This window comes from Trachypithecus francoisi, unplaced genomic scaffold, assembly GCF_009764315.1.
Source record: "Trachypithecus francoisi isolate TF-2019V2 unplaced genomic scaffold, Tfra_2.0 Lachesis_group2, whole genome shotgun sequence".
NCBI lineage: Eukaryota > Metazoa > Chordata > Mammalia > Primates > Cercopithecidae > Trachypithecus > Trachypithecus francoisi.
This window is the reverse complement of record NW_022681465.1, coordinates 145587808-145610155: the sequence shown is the minus strand read 5'-3', so window position 1 is coordinate 145610155 and position 22348 is coordinate 145587808. Positions and strand designations below refer to the sequence as shown.

General features: G+C 36.0%; 1 protein-coding gene across 5 annotated transcripts in view; it reads left to right on the top strand.

Moving 5' to 3' along the window:
• The window catches only part of TCERG1 (transcription elongation regulator 1), a 60170-nt gene that overhangs the window by 25533 nt on the left and 12289 nt on the right, over positions 1-22348 (top strand). For 3 of the 5 annotated variants that reach the window (XR_004430013.1, XM_033180758.1, XM_033180761.1), the window contains 8 exons: positions 5792-5952; positions 7462-7518; positions 7635-7701; positions 8757-8807; positions 10209-10344; positions 11156-11245; positions 16277-16395; positions 21413-21563. Coding sequence is in view for 4 of the 5 variants with exons in the window: in XM_033180758.1 (XP_033036649.1) it covers positions 5792-5952; positions 7462-7518; positions 7635-7701; positions 8757-8807; positions 10209-10344; positions 11156-11245; positions 16277-16395; positions 21413-21563 (832 nt within the window). In the remaining variant the exon portion in view is untranslated. The remainder of the gene's footprint in view (positions 1-5791; positions 5953-7461; positions 7519-7634; positions 7702-8756; positions 8808-10208; positions 10345-11155; positions 11246-16276; positions 16396-21412; positions 21564-22348) is intronic. The other 2 variants (XM_033180762.1, XM_033180759.1) reach the window with 1 other exon arrangement.

The window sequence follows — 22348 nt, the reverse complement described above, 5'->3', positions numbered from 1 at the left end:
AGTGTTCAAGTGAAAGGAAGAGTCACATACCTCTCACTTTGTGTGTGTGTGTGTCTTTTTTTTTTTTAAAGACAGAGTGTTGCTCTGTTGCCCAGGCTGGAGTGCAGTGGTGTGATCTTAGCTCACTGCAACTTCTGCCTCCTGGGTTCAAGCAATTCTCCTGTCTCAGCTTCCCAAGTAACTGGGATTTTAGGTATGTGCCACCACGCCCAGCTAATTTTTTGTATTTTTAGTAGAGATGAGATTTCACCGTGTTAGCCAGGATGGTCTAGATCTCCTGACCTCGTGATCCGCCCGCCTCGGCCTCCCAAAGTGCTGGGATTACAGGCATGAGCCACCACGCCCAGCCACATAACTCTCACTTTAAATCAAAAACTAAACATGATTAAGCTTAGTGAGGAAGGCATGTCAGAAGCCAAGATAGCCTGAAAGCTAGGCCTCTTGGGCTAAATAGCCAAGTTGTGAATGCAAAAGAAGGAAATGAAAAATGCTGTTCCAGTGAACATAAGACTGATAAGAAAGCCTTATTCCTGATAATGGAGAAAGTTTGAGTGGTCTGGATAGATTATCAAACCAGCTACAACATTTCATTAAGCCAAAGCCTAATCCACAAGAGATGCCCTATCTGTCATCAATTCTATGAAGGCTGAGAGTGAGAAAGCTGCAGAAGAGTTGGAAGCTAGCAGAGGTTGGTTCATGTGATTTAAGTAAGAAGCCATCTCCATAACATGAAAGTGTAAGAGGAAGCAGCACGTGCTGGTGAAGAAGCTATAGCAAGTTATCCAGAAGATCAAGTTAAGGTTATTGATGACGGCAGTTACACTAAACAACAGATTTTCAGTGTAGATGAAACAGCCTTCTATTGGGAGAACATGCCATCCTAGGACTTTGATAGCTAGAGAGAAGTCACCCCCTGGCTTCAAAGGATGGACTGACTCTCACCATCTCTCTGGTGACTTTAAGTTGAAGCCACTGCTCGTTTACCATTTTGAAAATCCTGGGGCCCTTAAGAATGATGCTAAATCTACTCTGCTTGTGCTTTATAAATGGAACAGCAAAGCCTGGATAACAGCATATCTGTTTATAGTGTGGTTTACTGAGTTAAGCCCACTGTTGAGACTTAATGCTCAGAAAGAAGTTTGTTTTTTTTTGTTTTTTTTTCTTCAAAGTATTACTGTTCATTGACAAAGCACCTCTTCACCCAAGAGCTGTGATGGAAATGTACAAGGAGATGAATGGTGTTTTCATGCCTGCTAACAACATCCAATCTGCAGCCCATGGATCAAGGAGTCATTTTGACTTTCAAGTCTTATTACTGAAGAAATACATTTCATCAGGCTATAGCTGCCATAGATTGTGATTCCTGTGGTGGATCTCAGCAAGGTCAATAGAACACCTTCTGGAAACAATTCACCATTGTAGATGCCATTAATAACACTGGTGATTCATGGGAGGAGGTCCAGATATTAACATTGACAGGAGTTTGGAGGAAGTTGGTACCAACTCTCATGGATGATTTTGAGGAAGTGAAGACTTCAGTGAAGGAAGTCACTGCAGATATGGTAGAAATAGCAAGAGTACTAGTATTAGAAATGAGCCTGAAGATGAGCCAGAATTGCTACAATTTTATGAGAGAACTGTAATGGGTCAGGAGTTGCTTCTTATGTATGAGCAACGAAAGTGGATTCTTGAGATAGAATCTACTGGTGAAGATGCCACGAATATTGTCAAAATAATAAGAGATTTAGAATATTACATAAACTTGGTGGATAAAGCAACAACAGGGCTTCCATTCTGATTAATGCCAAACTTTAAGGAAGCTCTACTGTGGGTAAAATGCTATCAAACAGCATTGCATGCTACAGAGAAATCTTTTGTGAAAGGGGGAGTCAGTTGATGTAGAAAGCTTCATATTTGTCTTACTTTAAGAAATTGCCACAGCTACCCCAGTCACCAGCAACCACCAGCCTCATGAGTCATCAGCCATCAAGAGATTGAGGCAAGACCCTCCACCAGCAAAAACGTTATGATGCGCTGAAAGCTCAGATGATTGTTAGTTAGCATTTTTTTAGCAATATTTTTAAATTATGGTATGTACATTGGTTCTTTTGGACATAATGTTATTGCACACTAAGTAGACTACAGCATGATGTAAATGTAACTTTTGTATATGGTGGAATACAAAAATTTTGAGATTTACTTTATTGCAATATTTGCTGTATTTCGGTGGTCTGGAGCCGGACCCACAATATCCGAGGTATGCCTGTCTACTTCTTATTTTCCTCTTATCTTGTTTTTCCCTTTTCTTTCTTTTGCCACATCAGTGCTTCCTTTCCTGTTCCTGCTCCAAACTTATTTAATCTATATGCAATCCACACTTTGCAATGATTTGGCTTGTTTCAGAAGTCTTGTAATGTATAGGTTCCCTTCTAACTTCTTTTCCTTGTTTTTGTTATTGAAGAAATAAATGTTTTTCCTATAGTGTTCTCAAATCTAGATTTGTCCCCATGGTGCTGTCTAATAGGGTCCTCCATGGTACTGTTTAATACAGGGTCCTCCATTCCTAAATTTCCTACAGACAGGCAAGCAGGTCTAGAAGTGTGATCAGATTCGGATTTAATCTTTTTGGCAAGCCTAGTTCATAAGTGATGATTATTGCATAGATCAGAGGTTTTCAACTAGGAGTAATTTTGCCCCTAGTGGATATTTGGCAATGCCTGGAGACATTTTTGGTTGTCAAGACTTGGAGGGTGTTAGTAACATCTAGCAGATAGATGCCAGGGATGCTCTAAACATCCTGTATGCACAGGACTGCTCCCAACAAGAATTACTTCTCTAGCCCAATATGTCAGCAGTGTGAGATTGAAAACTCTGGCCAAGATCAGTTAAATCAGTAACCCATTTATGCTGAAGGTTGTGCAAATTTTTTGTGTGAAAAAGCAGTAGGATATAAATCCCACAAGCTTAGCGTTCCAATAATGGGACACTAGGCATAACCACATGAAGAGTTGAAAGTAACGGTAATGTATTTCTTTTATTCCCTTTTCATTTATTAACTGGGATGCTTATAGAGAGATACTTCCCCTTATCACTGTTGGTCACTTAGAGGTACAAATTGTACAGGAAGGGAAGGGCTTAGCAGTTTTCAGAATAATGAGTTGGTTTGAGTGTTACTAATTCATAGATTTAAATATATTTTCTATGTTTTTAATCTATTACAGTTTTTATCCTTATTGATGTTTAAAATTGTCTCCTCTTTGGTCAGGAGAAGCCTCTTGCAGCTGACTCTTTAGGTTTTTTTTGTTACAATTCTCTATAGCTTCCCTGCTTTCTGCTATGACAAGACATTCTAGGCTTATCTTGTATATTTCCTATCTCAGACCTAGATTCAGCCATTTCTCCAGGGGGCCCTTGGCATTTTTGTGGGAAGTGGATAGTTTGCAACTGAATTAGTCATTATTTTTAGACTTCTTTGGTAGACACAGCTGGAAGGTACACACATTCAAAGATACAGCATGAGTTCATAGCATTACTTCCCATTTAGATCTACCTCAAGATTTTTATTGAACCTCATCATCTATCTTCAGTATCTCATTTCTTGCTGAAAATACTGTTTCTCAATGATAGTGACCTAATTACTCGTTTGCTTTTCTCATACATGTCACTGAGTAACAATACCAAAACTGTCACTAACAATATGATTACTGAAGATAGTTTTTGTTGTTGTTATGTTTAGGGCATATCGCTGTAGGAATGCATAATCAAATTACTGTGTTTTAAAGGCACTTGGAATAATTGTTTTCTGTATAATTTCTATATAATTATTCCACTGACTGTTACACAGGCTCATTAAAAAAAAAATTATGGAAAATATTTACCTGGTTTCGAAGTTATGAAAACAGTCTGTATTCCAAGAATATATTCCTGGGTTGTGGTTTCTCTGAGTATTATACATGAAAAGCTGGTAACCAACTCCAAACACCCTCAATTTGGAGCTTCATGGTCCTCACTAATTTTCAGACTTGGGGTCTGTTTCCACCTCCTCTGTTCTTCAGATGAGATAGTTATTGATTTTTTATTTTTATTTTTATTGTTTAAGTGACAGGGTCTTGCTCTGTCACCCAGGCTGGAGTACAGTGGCACGATCATAGCTCACTGCCTCAGCCTCCTGCCTCCTGAATAGGTGGGACTATAGGTGCACACCATCACACCTGGATAATTTAAAATTTTTTATTTTTTGTAGAGATGGAGGGTCTCACTTTGTTACCCAGGCACGTTTCAAACTGCTGGCCTCAAGTGATCCTCCCACTTCAGCATCTCAAAGTGCAGGCGCAAGGAGTATGGGCGTGAGCTGCTTTGCCCAACTGATCCATCTTGTAATTCACTGATTGTTTCCTGATGTCTCCATTCTGCTCTTGAGCCAATCCAGTGGAATTTAATTTCAGTTATTTTTAATTTCTAAATTTTCCTTTTGGTTGTTTTTTTGTAGTTTATGTTTCATTACTGAACTCTTTTCATTTATTTTAAGTGTGTTTTTCTTTATCTCAGGGAGGTCTGGTTATTGTTGCTTTAGAGTTTTTGACTATCTTAACATAGGAGGCTTAGTCTGATCATTTCAACTTGTAAGTTACCTTGGACTTGACAATTGTTGAATAACTTGATAATCAGGTCATATAGACTTAGTTTCTATTGGAGTTTTAGCTGCCATGCTACTGCAACCATGCCACTCTGCAACCAGGGATTATGCTCAGGGTAGAGCTACGAGGTGCGTGAAATGGGAGATTTACTCCCTTGCAGTTGTTTCTCTAAATTTTGACTGTCCTCCCTATTGCTTTATGTTTATTCATTAAGACTATACAGAGTCTGAATGTAGTTGTGTTTTGTTTTTTTTCCTTTTTTTCTTAGAGTTTTCTAATTGTAATTAACAGGACCAGTGGGTTGTAGTGGGTTGTAGTGTACGATGCCCTAGTGCAATTGGTACTTTACTCCTTTTTTTTTTTTGGTGAAACTGGGTCTCACTTTGTTGCCCAGGCTGGAGTACAGTGGTGTGATCACAGCTCACTGCAGCCTTGACCTCCCGGGCTCAGGTGATCCTCCCTCCTCAGCCCTAAGTAGCTGGTGCAACCACATCCAAGCTCGTGCAATCACATCCAGCTAATTTTTTTAATTAATATTTTTTGTAGAGATGTGGTTTCACTATGTTGCCCAGGCTGGTCTCAAACTCCCGAGCTCAAGTGATCCTCCTGCTTTGGCCTCCCAAAGTGTTAGAATTACAGGCCTGAGCCACTGTGCTGGGCCTTCCCTTTACTTTTTGTTTTAGATATAATTAGATCTTAAAGTCTTCGTAGAATGTTGCATTTGAGTTTGTAGTTTTGGTTTGTTAAGAAATATTAAGAACTATAGTAGGTAGGCTGCTATGTCTGTTCTTTAGCTTTAGAACTGCTTAATAGCATTATTGTTGCTATTAAACTCATTCTTTTTGATAGTTTAAAATTTAGTACTCTCAAATTGAGTGTGCAAAACCAAATTCCTAAGCATTCTAATCCCTGATCACAAATTGCTTTGCATTTCTTGATTTTCTCATTTAATATGTTGATCTGTTATTTTTACTTGAGTCATTCAGTTATCTTGTAAAAACCACGTTTGGTTCTCTGTAAATAACTATTGGTAATAAGAACATGTCGTTCTTCAGTACCCTCATCTCCCCACTTGTAACAGGCTGAAAGTAGAAGTCCTAGCTATAAAATATGTTCTGTAACATAAGAGAATGATATTTTGAATCAATTCTTAGGTGTGTTGTTTGGACCGGTGATGAGCGGGTCTTCTTTTATAATCCCACCACTCGTCTTTCTATGTGGGACCGGCCTGATGATCTGATTGGCAGAGCAGATGTTGACAAAATTATTCAGGAGCCCCCTCATAAAAAAGGAATGGAAGAATTGAAGAAACTAAGTAAGTTTTAAATTAGGAATTTATCCACTGATTTTAACATTCTTTTATATTTTGATAGAAAATGTGGAGGTCATTTAGAAACCCTTTATTTTTCAAAGAATATAAGGAGTGTTAGAAAAAACAGACTGCTATCCTAGTTTGAGTGAAATAATAGAGATTAAAAATATGGAGAGAATTTGGATAAGACTGTGCTTTGTAAAATATGTGTGTCTTTAATTTATTGTCCTACTCAAGATTTTCAGTTAGTCCAAGATATGGTTGGTAGTGTTGCTGCTTGCTTAGTGCTTATCAGTACTACTAAAATGCTCCACAGTGGACCTTTTAGCACCTTTTGTGACTAGTAATATATTTCTTGAAATAATACAGTACAAATTTTAAAAAAATACAAAATCTCAGTCTTTTGAATTAGATGGTAAACCCCTTATATTCCTGAGACTAGACACCTAAACCTTACTGAGAGAGTATCTTTATTTTTATTTTATTTTATTTTTTTATTTGAGACGGAGTCTCGCTCTGTCGGCCCGGTGGAGTGCAGTGACGTGATCTCCACTCACTGCAAGCTCCACCCCCCGGGTTCACGCCATTCTCCTGCCTCAGCTTCCTGTGTAGCTGGGACTACAGGCGCCCGCCACCGCGCCCAGCTAATTTTTTGTATTTTTAGTAGAGATGGGGTTTCACAGTGTGAGCCAGGATGGTCTTGATCTCCTGACCTCATAATCTGCCCGTCTCGGCCTCCCAAAGTGCTGGGATCACAGGCGTGAGCCACCGCGCCCAGCAGAGATTATCTTTTAATCTACCCAGAGGGCATTCCAATATATTGAGTACAACTATTTGTACGTAATTTTTGTTGTATATTTCTTATTGGTAATTTGCCCTTGTATTGATATGATTGTGTTTTTATAGAACTATGGCCCCCAAGTGGTATAGAAGCAAGATAAATGAATTATTTACTACTTCTAATGAAATAAATCCTAATGTGTATCCTTTATAGTCATTGAGACATTTTCATGCATTATATGTATGCTGAATTATAAGTAATTTCTGAATCAGTACAACTTTGCCTGTCTAGTGCTGAAGGTAGTAGGCTCACCTTCAGCAATACTTGTTTTATAGCTATGATAATAATACTTTATAGCTATGGTATTGAATGATGTTGGAACAATATGTGATTTGCTTTTGTTTTTCATGAATTTGTTTTTAAATATTTGATTCATTCATTTGATAAATACATTAACATGCATTGTTAAAAGGTACTATAAATCCTGAATCAAGAAAGCTTTATTTTATATATTTGTAAATTTAAGGTTTAGGCAAGAAGCATTTCAAAATGAATTGAATTTAATGTAAAGGGAGGATAGAGGAAGTATAGAATTATGCTTTAATGGTTTATAAAGGGATGAATATTAAGAGGTGATTAAGAGGTGTTATATAAACAGTAATTTTTAAAAAGAAAAGTTTGTGGAATATATGCATATGACTTTGTAACAATATTTGAAATATTTCTGCCAGGGCACCCAACTCCAACAATGCTGTCGATCCAAAAGTGGCAATTCTCTATGAGTGCAAGTGAGTGAACTAACTATAAATTGCAGCTTCTTTTTAATACTATTAAAGCAAGTGTTCTGGTAGTGATTAGCAGAAGGATTCATGCCTAAATATTTTAATTAAATTTTGTCTTATAGTTAAAGAGGAACAAGAATTAATGGAAGAAATTAATGAAGATGAGCCTGTTAAAGCAAAAAAACGGAAGTAAGTAATACATACAATTTGATTGAGGTAGATTATATCTTTTAAAAGTTGATTTGGTAATAATTTGTGATTGGAAGGGACAGGTAATGTGAATGTTGTTAGGAGACATGATTGCTCTCTCAGGCCTGATAGTAAATAGCTTTGTTTTTCGTTGTAGAAAATGTGTCCCTTTTTTTGCTAGATTTGTAAAAGATTTGGGTATTCATATATGTATTATGAAGCCAAATGATAGTTTTGGAATTAATTCTTTTTGGAAATTTATTAGTTCTCAATTTTATAAAAAGTTAGTTTCCTCCCTCATTTAGACCCCAGTAGATACCATTCCAGAGATCTCATAAAGACAGACACAGAATTCTCCCTCTGTATATGGTTATCTTGTGACTTACCTCGTTCTTGAGTCTGGGTCATTACTACTTGGTGAGGAGTGAACCCATAAGCTTAGGAAGTGCTCTGCGAGAAAGAGACTGCTAAGAAGTAGAGGCATTAGCTTGGCCAGTGCTCTAGAGTTGGGTAAAATGTAAATGTTATGGCGGGGGGAAGGATGGGGTAGAGGGTATGCATGTATGGGGAATGGGACCATTATTTAGCAGCAAAAAGGAAAGTTTGAAGACATTAACAGGAACTGGTTAATCGTAGTCCTTATCTGAAAAGGACAGATTGAATGCAGCCAAATTATGGCAAATAAATCAGTAAGACAACCCCTATAAAGGGTAGTTCTTTTTAAAAACATTTCTTTATTGGAAACAACATAAAAGATATGAAAGAATCACTCATAATTTATCAGCGTAACATAGAGCTATTCTGATTTTTGCAATTGACTTTTTAGTTCTTGACCAAATGTAATTTTTATTAGTTGTAATTAACTGATTTTGTGCTTTTTTAAAACAAAAAATACCTAGAATAAGACATTTGTTTTGTTAATTATTATAAATGACTGTATTCATTCTGTTTATGTACCATTATTTTGGATGTTCCTACGATGTTAAACTTTTAGGTTGTTTTTAATTGTTTGTTCTTATAGACAACTCTGTAAGGTTTTTAACTGCTTTTATCAGGAGAATGTCAAAGAAGTCCTTTATGTGGATTGCCCGAGCTTCTCTATTTAGGTACAAAGCTAAAAGCCTATTTTTCCTGGCTTAGTTTTTCTTTTATTTCCTTTATTGAGATAGATAGTGATAGTTTGTATTGTGACATTTTCATTTAGTATAGTTCTATAAAGGTTATTTGTTTTCATTAGTTATTATATTTCTTGGATGTCTTTTAACTCTTTAACTATTTAAATAGTTTTAAAATTATTATTATAAGAGGGTATATTGTTTGGCAAATTGCTTTTACCTGTTTGTTTTGTGCATATCTTAGGTCACAGACTATCTCGCTAAGTTCCTGCAGGTCACGGACTATGTCTTCTATTTCTTTTGATTCATTCCCTAAGTTGCTAAGTACCTCTCACTTGCATTTGTGGGTTAGCCTTAGTTCCATTTAAATCTCCGGGGCTACCTACAGTTCCCTGTATAGCATGCTTTTGAATTTCCACATGTTCTGTTGTCCTGATTCCATTAAGTTTGTATAGGGAATAAGAGCCAATTTTAAAAATATGCTTAGCAGATCATATTTAAGAAGGAAGATCTGCTGAAATATACACCCAGATATTATTGAACTACATACTTTTTTGGATTATTTACATGAATGGGCCTTTTTCATAGTGCATATGTTTGAGAGGTGCCATGATTCCATGTTTATTTACAATTTCACTTGAGTACCACACAGAAACAGGGTTGCCCTTACCCCTGAGGTGCATTTTTGGAGGAACAAGAAGTAGTTTAGTCATTGATGAACAGTTCTAATTCCACCTAACTACTCCTGGGCCCATGTTGCTCTCTGGGACCTGTCCTTCAACTTAAATCTCAACTTATCACCCAGAAAGTGAGTAATAAAAAGTCAGGTAGGTAAGGTATATATCTTACATATTCACTTGGCCAAGATTGCAGATATTTTAGTTTTATTTTTAAAATAAATGTTTGAGATTACTAAAACATAATACCACTTAATACCAATTTTTATTAGATTTTACAAAATATGTATTTATAATGTAAAACATTTTGGAAAATACTGTTTTTTCTATATCTCAAGAACTAAAAAAATTATATTCTGTGCTGTTTGATTCTAACACATAGAGGTTTGCTGCGGTGTTAAACTTTTTTTTTTTTTTTTAAGTAAGGTTGTTCCCTTTTTATGTTGTTAACCAGTGTCAGGGAGAGACAGCACATTAAAGGTGTATTTTTTTTCCTAATAATGTAGCCATTGTAAATCATTAGAAGCCCATTTTAATTTTGTTATGAAAGTTGTTTATCCCTTAGAGTTCATTTGAAATCCTCAATATAATTTGTTTTTGCCAAAAATATGCTGCTCAGTAGTGAGTCTTGAAAATTCCTTTGATTTTAAGATTTCTAATAAGATCTGAGAATTAATATTTTGTCAGTTGATGTCTTATATTTTATTTTTTATAGGAGAGATGATAATAAAGACATTGACTCAGAGAAAGAAGCGGCCATGGAAGCTGAAATTAAAGCTGCCCGAGAAAGGGCCATTGTCCCTCTGGAGGCTCGAATGAAGCAGTTCAAGGACATGCTGCTAGAGAGAGGGGTCAGAAAACAATCTTTGGGGGAGATATTTCTGTTTTGTATAAGTAATATAAATATGTCTTGCTAAAAGGTCAAACCTAAGGTTAGTGCTCATGCTATGGGGGGGATAAGGGGATTTTTAAAATTACTGTACATTTTTTGCAACAGCCTTTTTCGTGGCTAATCTTATCATATTTAACTAAATGCCATTTTACTGTCCTTTTAAGTACAAATAACACTTAACATTTTTTGGGTCATTAAATTGTGGTGAGTAATATAAGACGAGTATTAACATTACAGAATGGCGGACTGCTTGGGATAGGTAAGGTATATATGATTATTCTTCCTTTAATATCTTCAGAATGGCTTTTGTTAAAGGAGAACTGATACTTTGTGATATTATTATCTGCAATTTAATTGAGAAGGGATTTCAACTATTTGATTATATTCACAGATTCATTTGAATAAGTAAAATTGTTCAATATTAAATCAGAACATTGTTCACAAGATTGGAGCAAGCATGAGAAATCAAAACACAAATCTTCAAGGCTTTTTCTGATGTCCTGATTTTTAAAATGTCACACAGTAGTGGTTATTTTAATGAGCAATTAAGTGTGTGTTATTTCTATATAATATAGGAATGTTCAGAGCCAATTAGTGTAGAAGTTTGCTATTCCTAGCCTCCCACTGCTTGTCATTTATTAGTGATGGAAACTTCAGTATGGTTTTATGTCTCCTTTATAAACAGATATCCTGTAGATTTCAAGCAAAATTATGACCTTTATATTTATAGAGCAAACTTAATTATGAGGCAATACATTTTTATTTTAAAGGTGTCTGCTTTTTCAACATGGGAGAAGGAGTTGCACAAGATAGTTTTTGATCCCCGGTACTTACTTCTCAATCCTAAAGAGAGAAAACAGGTAAAAGGAAAATGGCATTAACTAAGAATGTATATCTCTTGCCAACATAGTTTTTAAATTATGAGGAATAAAGTACCATCCCTTTTTTTTCGATACAGCAATCAAAAACGTAGTCTTGCATCTTAGAACATACTGTGTGTCTATGTGTGGACATTTCTACCTCAAAATTCTTGGATATTTTTGTCCTTATGCCTCAAACACCTAGGTTATGTGTAGTATGGTTTTAAAATTGATTTCAAATGCATTTACTAATTTGCTTTTTTGGGCCAATGATGTAAATTTAGAGTAGAAAAATAGCAAAATACAGATGAGTATAAAGGAGAAAAAAGGCCACTGTAATCCCATCCAATAGATATGACTACCATTGAACACTGGTTTATTGAATACCGAACAGCCTTCTTGACCGTTATGTGTCAGTATTTACATATATGTGTGTGTGTGTGTGTGTGTGTCCTGTAGATAGTACTTGAACATAAGTTTATGTCTCATACACAACTACACATACAAAGTTCACATCTAAGTAGCATCTGTTAAAATACCTGTTTTCATCATAAACTCAGAAAAACAGGGTCCCTGTTGAATTAGTGTTGCTTTTTATTCCCATGATGATTCAGTGACATATCATTTCATGGTTGCCTCTTCTAAAGCATTGCACACTTCCAACTTACTTAATTTCTGAATTACCTGAACTATCCTGACACTGATCTCCATAAAATGGTGAGTATGTGGAACCATTTGCTGTAGTGCTGTTAAGCTGTAAGATTTCATTTGGTAACAGTAGTGCCCATCTTTAATATTTTTACTATAACAATTGGAATAATTCTTCACACGGCGTGTGCCATTATGCACGTAGGTCTAATCGTGGACTTGATTGAAGGGAGAAAATTTACAATGTGCCAGATAAGTATTTTAGTACTTGGAATAGAAAGACATAACTTCCTTAATGTATTTGCATCTGCATTTTAAGCTTTGTGTCTTTTTTAAAAAACAAAAAAAACTCTGCGTTTTTTATTCTCATTTCAGTTTATGGCCCTATCAAAATTTATAAATTAGCCTTGATTCCTTACTTTTCCCACTGCCCCTTTACAGTCTTATCAGCAAATCTGTAATCTACCTTCAAAAAATTTTCAAAATCTCACCTTTTGTTAATCATTTCCCCCATTAACACCCTAATCCAAGCCACCATAAACAACTCTTATCATCTGTGTAGCCTATTGTTGATCTCCTTCATTCCATCTGTTCTTGTTCCTCTTTAGGCAAGTTCTTTTTCCACACAGCAGCCATACTAATTTTAAAGTTTAAGTGATATTAAATTAAGTCACTGCTCCCTTGCTTAAAACTGTCTAGTGCTTTCCATTTCATTGAGGATAAAATTGAAGCTCTTTTCATGGTCTCTGATATCCTACATATACTTATCCCTGTATACCTCTCGAAGGTCTTTTTTAGTGTTTGTTGATTATAGCCACACTGGCCCTGATACTACTTGAACAAGCCAGTCATTCTGGTATTTGCTATTCCTTCTGCCTGAAATGTTTTTCCTCCAGGTGTTAGCATAGCCAGCTTCATTTCATTAAGGTACTTGTCCAAGTGCCTTCTAATCAATCTAAGTATTATCTCTTTGCTTTTTCTAATTTCTTTATTGTGCTCATGGCTCTAATTATATAAAATTGTATGAGGATAGAAACTTTGTCTTCATTGCTTTATTTGTGGTGCCTGGAACAATGCCTAATCTAAATATCTCTGAAGACTTTAAAACTTTTATGACATATTCCTCCTGGTACTGAGTGTTATAGTGAAATTATAAGTAACATATTGAGAGCTATAGTTCTTCCCAATTTTTGAAGCATTCTATGAGCTGATGGTGCTATCTCCTTAATAGAAGTACATTTGAGAAGAGAAAATATTCTTCTAGTGTTCTGTTTTCAATAAAATTTTTGTTCATGCCTATAAAAGTGAACTTAACAGAATTATTTTTAAAATTTACTCATTTTCATTGTATTATGAAATTTTGTTCATGAGTTGAGGTTATGAGAAAATAACCACTTAACATAGGAAACATAAGGCCAAGTGTATTGGGAAGCATGACACAAATAATTAGGAGCAACTTGGAAGCATAACACAACCCCTAATTTTTTATGAGATGTTTATCTTAGAGAGTGATTCCTAACCTTGGTCTAAGGTAGCCCAGCAGAGGGAATATGAAGTTCTTTCTAGATTCTCTAATACAAATTCCCTTGAATTTTATGTGTCATTTAATACTTTTATTTAAAAGTAAGTATATACTGAGAAAAGAGTTGGAAACAACTTTCTCCCTCTCTTCAGCATGCAAGTACTTTCAAAAGGTTTTCTGCAATGCTATACTTAGAGGAAATTGAAGATGACTTACATATCTAGCAGGGGACTGGTCGGGTAATCATAGATACAGTGATCTGTGGAGGATATGTTCCAAGTCCCTCCTTATCTGTGGAGGATGTGTTCCAAGACCCCCAGTAGGTGAAGATTGGTAGACATACATGGATTGACTTGGGAAGATGTCGAAGGTATTTTGGAACATTTTGTTGTACTTGTTATAAAGATGTTCATAGACCTGTTCCCTACGTCGTCTTTTCCTTTTTGTAGCTTCTTGAGAGAATGTGCAAGGAAAATTCATTTGAGGCCTAACGTACTTGGAAAAACCTTTATTGTACCCTTATTTGGAATTGTTTGGCCAGCTAAAGGCATTGCTCTGCTTCTAGTGTTCGTTGTTTTTGAAGCCATTCGTGTTCCTTTATATGTGAATCTGTTTTTTTTTTTTTTCCTCTAAGTATGTAGCTCTCTTAGTCCTTAGTATTCTGAAGTGTCATAGTGGTGGTTTTCCTAGAGGAAGGGTCTATTGTGCTGGGCACTTGGCTGACCTTTTCAATGGGAAACTCAACTCCTTTAGTTACGGGAAATTCTCTTGTGTTACTTTTTCTCTGTTTGTTCATTCTGGGACAGAATTTGAATTTGCCTCTGTGGATTGGTCCTTCAAGTTTTTTCTCTTTCCTGTTAATTACCTTTGTCTTTTTATTTAACTTTTTAAATAATTTCCTCGCCTTTATCAACCAACTATTTAGATTTTTAAAATTTATTGTGTCTTTTAATTTCTAGGAGTTCTTTTATGTTTTTTGAGGTTTTTCTTACCTTATGGGTGCATTATCTTAGCTCTGTGAGGTTGTTTAGGAACATTTTTTTCTTTTAAGTTTTTATTTTTCTGTATAGTTTCTGATTGCACTAAGTTTGTTCTCTTTAGATGGGATTTTGCCATGTTTCCCAGGCTGGTCTTGAACTCCTGAGCGTGAACGATCCTCCTGCCTTGGCCTCCCAGAGTGCTGGGACTTACAGGTGTGAGCCACCGCCCGGCCTGTTTGGGTGTTCTTAGCGTCTAGGTGGGCCCTCGTGCTTTGGGGCTATACTGCAGAGTGGTGGTTCTCAACCACAAGCAGTTTTGCCCCCAGGAGACATTTTTGGCACAACTGAAGGGAGTGCTGCTGGGATCTAGTGGCTAGAGGCCAGGGATGCTGGTATACATCTTGCTGAAAACATCAGTGTGCCAAGGTTGAGAAACATGCTGTAGGGTGAGTTAGGCTGGTTTGTTGAGAACCCCTGGAGTCCATTGTTTTAGGCTAGTCAGATTCCCAATAAAGACCTACTCTCCTGGCTGGAGGGCACAGATCTCTCTGCTTCGGATCTGAGAAATCTGTGTCTTAGTATTTGGTATGTGTTTGGTTAATCTCCATGTTTTTAGTTTGGTTTGCCTTATTCGCTCCCAATTCAGGTTCCCCCAGTTCAAATACACTCTCTTTTACTTTCTAGAGCAGGCGGTCAGCAAATTTTTAAGAGTCAGATAATTTGTATTTTAGGCTTTGTGGGCCATATGGTCTCTATTGTAACTTTGTAACTGCTGTTTAAGTGTCAAGTACCTGTAGACATATGTAAGGGTCTAAGAATGGCTGTTCAGTTAAAGCTTTATTTACAGGATACTGTCGTTTGAATTTTATTTAGTTTTCATGTGTCATGAGACTTTCTATTTTTCCCCTCAACCCTTTAAAAAATGTAAAAACCATTCTTGAGCTGTGTAAAAACAACCCGTAGGCCATAGTTTAATAATTGTTTGCTTTAGAATAGTCAACTTGCCTTTTACATTCAGAAGTGGTAGTGCCCAGAAACATTAAGTTGGTGAGGGAATCTAGCAATTTAACAACTTATTAAATAGCTTTTCATCCTTAAAATACTCCTTATTTTAGCTATGCCCCATCCTCACCTCCATAGGTATTTGATGCTATCTATTCTTGAGTTGTTTGAGGAGATTCTGGTTTCAGAAAAAAAAACTTGAGTTGCCTTTTTGTTTTTCTTGACTGCTAGGTTATGTTGAGTGCTCTCATATCTGTCATATCGTTTTCCACTTGTCCCATCAGCTTTGCAAGTTGCTGGTTCTTTTTTTCTCAATTCCTTATTGTTGGTTTATGACTTAAAAAAGAAGTTCTTCTGTCATTTTATAGGGTGTGAAGTAGGCAGTAAATAGATGATCAGTTCATTATCTTGACTATTTTAAGTGGGGGAAATATAGAATAGATGAAAAGCATGATTACATTGTAGTGAAAATACTTAGGTCTTAAGAGAAGCACAGAAATAAAATATACTACAGATTCCATACCATTGATATTTCTTTCTAAAAGGGATTTGAGAAGACTGTGATTTCTCTTACGCATTTCTGAATTTCTTGAAATGTTTATAATAATCATGTATTTCATTTATAATCTGGAAAAATATTAAAGAGGGTTTTTGCTGTTTTCTTTTGTTCTTGAAGCCCTTTAAGTAGAGAGCTGTATGCTTGTGTAATATTTCAGTGAAGCTTTAAAGTGAAACTTGGTATAGATTATCTGTGTATAATTATCTACAGTTAATATGTTTTTCCTGGTGTAGTTTGGACAAAGACATTGTCCAATAATTTGGTAGTTAAATTACCTATATGAAAGATTGACTTGTCAAATTTGTTGATTTTTGTAATAGGTGTTTGATCAGTATGTAAAGACCAGGGCAGAGGAAGAACGCAGGGAAAAGAAAAATAAAATAATGCAAGCCAAGGAAGATTTCAAAAAAATGATGGAAGAAGCAAAATTTAATCCAAGGTATGTGGTTTGTTTCTCTTAAATATCGAAGTTTGTTTATTTTCTCCTAAGATCAGTTTTTAAAAATTAAAAATATATATATTTTTTGGCTCTTTGGGCACTAAAAACTCCTTATTTGATTATCAGTTTTTGCCAAAATTTCTCATCTTTATTTTTTACTTGTTTTCTTTAGAGGAATCCTAAATGCTCTAAGAAAGATACCTTTGATTTCAGTGCTTCCCTGTGGGAATAAGTTCTTTAGAAACTAGTATATGATAGAAAATCTGTGCCCCATCTTTGTAAAGATTTATACATAATAAGTTGCAGAGCAGGAACATTATTTTGATTAAATTGAAGTGGTAAAGGACCTTTTACCACTTCAGTTTCAAAATTTTCTGAGTGTCTAGAAATGGTTGTGTCTGACATTTTCAGTTGATTGATAATATGTATTAAATACATATAATGGGCTGAAGACAGTGAGACATTTTAAATTTATTTGCCTAACTTTATAATAATAGTTACTGGGTATCTTACGTGCTTATTTGCACTTTAAAACATATATGTCTGCATTTATACATACATGTAAACATGACTGAAAGCATACAATTTTTTATATATGCATACAGATATTCAGTCGTCAGCACAGGTAGTTTGATTTAGGTACTTATGTGATACCTGTTTTACATGTGATAAGCAAATTAGGTAGCTTGCCCAAGTGAAGCTGGAATTTCAACTAGATTTCAGTGTTGCACAGAATTGTATAGGCAGGGGGAATTACTCTTATTTATGACTTAGATGTAAGAGTAGTGGTGTTAGGTTACTGTGAATACTTCAGTATTCTAAAACTGTCGGGTAGAATCATGGAGTCTCTGGTTAAATGGCACTTTATAAAGGTTCATCTTATATAAATAGTTAATTTTGTCTGTGGAGGTAGGCAAGAGTGATGTTGTTTAAGAAGGTATGTTTAGTATTATAATTTTATATTTGAAATATGGTATTTAAGTTTTAGAAAATAAAGCTAATAGAGTGTTTGTGATACGAAGAATGTAATATTCTTCAGGGGTAATAGAGGTTCAGACTTTGCAGGGAGTCCTGAGTTATTTCTGAGTCAAAAGAATGAGTGAAATCATGGGTCAAAATAGTTGAGTCTGTGTTATGAAAGACTTTTGGCGGCGGGGGGAGGGAGCAGCAATTGAGGACACTTGGTAAGAATGGGATATTAGATGTTATTAGAGAAATAGTAATGTTCTTGGGTATTGTGATTATGGAGGAAAAAGACTTTACTCTCAGGAGTTCCATGTTGAAATATTTCTGAGTGAAGTCTTAAGATGTCTGCAGCTTATTTCCAAATCATTCAGCAGAATATATTTATTAAAACTCCATATGGGTCTATGAATAATTGAAACTCCAAAGAGGTTTCCCTTTAGTAGATCTAAGTCTTACCATATCATAGTACTCTACTGGTGTTCTTTTCAGGCAGGCAGAATTGTTGAAGTGATCTGTACTGTGCAGGTTACTTCATAAAATGAAACGATCAGGCACTAAGGGCATTGTCCTGTATTGTTACATTGATACATCCAACTCTGGCATAGAAATTAAGACCATTTTTAGTCCTAGAAGAATGCAAGGAGGAAAAACTTTAAAATGAGAAAATATTGTCTGTTGGCCTAATTTTTTTTTAAGTGGGAGAAATATTGCAGAACCTTTTAGTAGAGCTAGTAAATATAGAGCACCAGAGTTTGTTCCAGCGGGAAAGAAAGGGGGAAATTACTGAACTGTGCCTGTGTCTTGTATGTCTTTTTTCTTTTTAATGAAAATTTAAGTCATACCTCCCATGGTCGGTCTCTTGTCACTACCATCTCCCTGTCACCCACCACTAACCATTACCCACTTCCCTCCAAAATATTTTTTATCCTGTTTGTTTTAAAGTAGTTTTTCACAGTTAAGAAACAAGTCATAAGAAAACATCTCCATGGGAATCTAATGCTAAAGGTTCACTTTAGTCTTTTCTCATAAAAACTGTCAGATATTTTACCTGTTACCTGTAAGTAATAGAAGTAAGTCTAAAATAATTCAGTTATCACTTTACATATTGATATTCCACTTTTTGAAAGGTTTTCTCTTTAATCATAATTTATTGTTTAATCATAGCAACGCAGGTTGATTATCCCTTATCCCAAATGCTTGAGACCAGAAGTCTTTTGGATTTCAGTTTTTTTTTTTTTTTTTTTTTAACTTTGGAATATTTGTATTATGCTTACTGGCTGAGCATCCCAAATTCAAAAATCTGAATTGAATGTCTTGTTGGCACTAAGTAAGTTTTGGATTTTGGAGCATTTGGATTTCAAATTTGGGATACCCAACCTATACTTGCTTTTTCTATCTTAAAATTATAAAGTGAAGTGCTTAATTTATCATGAAAATAAAACATTTAATGGACTGCATATGATCCCTTTTCTGGAATATACATTTTTATTTTACCATGCCATTTTATTATTGGTATGTACCTATTGTTCAAACCAGATTTGCAGTATATTCTTTGTTAAAAATGTTGAATTAAGGTTAGATATTATGATTAGTATTGGTTACATACAAAAGATTATTAGAATCTAGCCTTGGTCAGCAAAGCTTAAAAATAATAAATGTTGGCTGGGTATGGTGGCTCACGCCTGTAATCCCAGCACTTTGGGAGGCCAGGGTGGGTGGATCATGGGGTCGGGAGATGGAGACCACCTTGACTAAGATGGTGAAACCCAATCTCTACAAAAAATACAAAAAAATTAGCCGGGCGTGGTGGCGCCTGTAGTCCCAGCTACTCAGGAGGCTGAGGCAGGAGAGTGACGTGAACCTGGGAGGCGGAGCTTGCAGTGAGCCAAGATCACGCCACTGCACTCCAGCCTGAGGGACAGAGCTAGACTCCGTCTCAAACTCAAGAAATACATAATAATAATAATAATAATAATAATAAATGTTAGCTGTGAGTGATACGTTTAACCTTCAGTTGATGTTTTAAGTTCAAAATTGAGATTAACTGGCCAGTTTTTTGTTTATAATTAAAAATATAATCTGTGTTGTAACACATAAGAGAATTTTTTATTTTTGCATTTAAATAGCTAAATAGTTTTTTTTTTTTTTTTGAGACGGAGTCTGGCTCTGTCGCCCAGGCTGGAGTGCAGTGGCCGGATCTCAGCTCACTGCAAGCTCCGCCTCCCAGGTTTATGCCATTCTCCTGCCTCCGCCTCCCAAGTAGCTGGGACTACAGGCGCCCGCCTCGTCGCCCGGCTAGTTTTTTGTATTCTTTAGTAGAGACGGGGTTTCACCGTATTAGCCAGGATGGTCTCGATCTCCTGACCTTGTGATCCGCCCGTCTCGGCCTCCCAAAGTGCTGGGATTACAGGCTTGAGCCACCGCGCCCGGCCGCTAAATAGTTTTTGAATGGGCTAATCTTTATTTTTTTCTTCTAAAACCATGCTAAGTATAGGCTTGTTAATTGTAAGAGTAAATTCTTGACTGGGCGCAGTGGCTCACGCCTGTAATCCCAGCACTTTGGGAGTCTGAGGTGGGCGGATCACAAGGTCAGGAGTTTGAGACCAGCCTGGCCAGTATGGTGAAACCCCATCTCTACTAAAAATACAAAAATTAGCCAGGCGTGGTGGTGGACACCTGTAGTCCCAGCTACTTGGGGGGCTGAGGCAGAAGAATTGCTTGAACCTGGAGGCAGAGGTTGCAGTGAGCCAAGATCGCGCCACTGGTGAAAGCTTCAAATATTTAAAATATATACCAAATATATGAAAGCTTTATAATGCCTTTTATTTATGGAGAAACTTCTTTTTTAAAACGTAGGCTCATTAGCCCTCATAAGCCTCATCCTTTCATTTAACCTATTAGGAGTTTGCTGAGCTTTTTGAATTTATAAATTGATGTTTTCCATCAAATTTGGGAAGTTTTTGGCTAGTATTTTTTCTTCCCTCCTTCATTCTTTTCTCTTTTGGGATTATAATCACACATATATTAGTGTTTGATATTATCTCACATGTCCCTGAGACTGTTTCCTCTACCTCAGTCTTTTTTCTGTCTCCTCTTTGGATTAGATGATTGTTAGTGATCTAACTTCATATAATTGACTTTTTATTCTATTGTGAACTCTCATGTTAATCCTATCCAGTTAATTTTTTTTCATTAGTTTTAGGTTATTTTTATTATTTTCTGCGTCTCTGCCAAAACTCCTTATTTGTTCATTCATTTTTTAGATCATGTTTTCAGTTCTTTGAACCTGTTTTTCTTTGATTCTTTCAGTGTAATAATAACAGTTTTATTATTTTTTTTAAGAGGCATTATATTATCTCTTCTATGCTCTTAATCCTGTAGTAGCCTGATACAGAGAGTGATCTTTCCCTGCTGTTATACAGCTTGGCCTAGCTGTGGACTCATGAGTAATCGCTAAGTCAGATTTTTCTTGGGTACCCTCTCTTTAATAGATTCCTCTTCACCCAAGCTCTAGTCTTTGCTTCCTCCAGTTCATTAAGCCTACGGTACTCTATTTGGACTTGAGCTCTCTCTGCGCCTCATAAATTTCCCTTCTTTCAGGCATTTCAGTCTTACTCTTTCTGTTGTCTACTCCTTGAAATGAGTTGTCTCATATGCTTCTGTCCAGTTTTATAGTCGTGTGTGGAAAGACAGCTAATCCAATAAGAATTTTTCTATTATGGTTGGAGGCAGGACTCAGCTTCATCTTAGAGTAAAAATTGATGAGCTCTTGCCTCTTGAGGCATGCAAATTCTTTACTCTGTGATCTCTCTCTTTTTTTTTATAATAAATATTCTAATTCTATGCTGATAGCATACAAATCCCTTAACCACATTTTTGCTCATTACCTCTTTTTACTCCTTTCTGAAACTTAACTGTTCACTGTTAGGTAGATGTTGAGTCCCTGTGTCTCTTTGTCATATACTCTTGTTGGAAAAATGGTATCTTCTGCTATGCCTTTATACAAGCAGAAGTAACTGCCAAAGTTAGCACACTTGTAATTTTGTTACAGAGCAACTTTTAGTGAATTTGCAGCCAAGCATGCTAAAGATTCAAGATTCAAAGCAATTGAAAAGATGAAAGACCGAGAAGCCTTGTTTAATGAGTTTGTGGCTGCTGCTAGGAAGAAAGAGAAAGAAGATTCGAAGACCAGAGGTGAGAAGGTAAGATGGTTTTAGTTCCAGTGGTGTGATTGATGGGAGTGTGAATGGGAAAGGACTGTGCTGATGTTAATGTTTCTAACCTTATCCATCAGCGTAAATAATAGGACCTACATGGACTGTTCTTTTAGCTTTTTAATTATTTATGTATGTATGTATTCTATCACTTTACTTAAGTAATGCTTATTTTAGTAGCTTCACTAAACTATATACTTTAGCTTTAAATTATATTATTAAGATGCCTGGTAAACTCAGAACGGGTTGTTAGGACTGCCTGCTCGGTGGTGCCTTCTAAGATTTCAGGATTCTTTATAGGTGGTAATATTTGAATTTCAAAGAGCTTCTTTATCTTTTTTGCCCTCTAAAAGACAGCATTTTAGTGACTTTCTAATCTTTCAGTAAACATATCTTACATATAAATTACTGCTTATCAGAATTAAAGGTCAGCTATTAAAGATGAATGAATTCCAAATGTCATTTGATAGCAGTGTCAGGAGTGGAGAGGAGCTTACCACTGGGGAGGCAAAATAGTAGGGAGATGACCCCAGTGGTGTGTGAACCATCAAAACATGCAGCCACTCTCCTTAGTGTCCCGGTATGCTTTGTGAATGCAGAAAAATAACCTCTGGAGCCTAATATTCTTGACATTTACAATTACCTCTTATTCTAGAAAGTTATAATATTACAAGTTCTATTAAGGAATGTTGTTTGAAAGTAATGCTACTCCTGGGAAGAAGTCTCTTTCATTCAAAATAGTAACAGTATTAGCTAAAACAGCTTTTATCAGA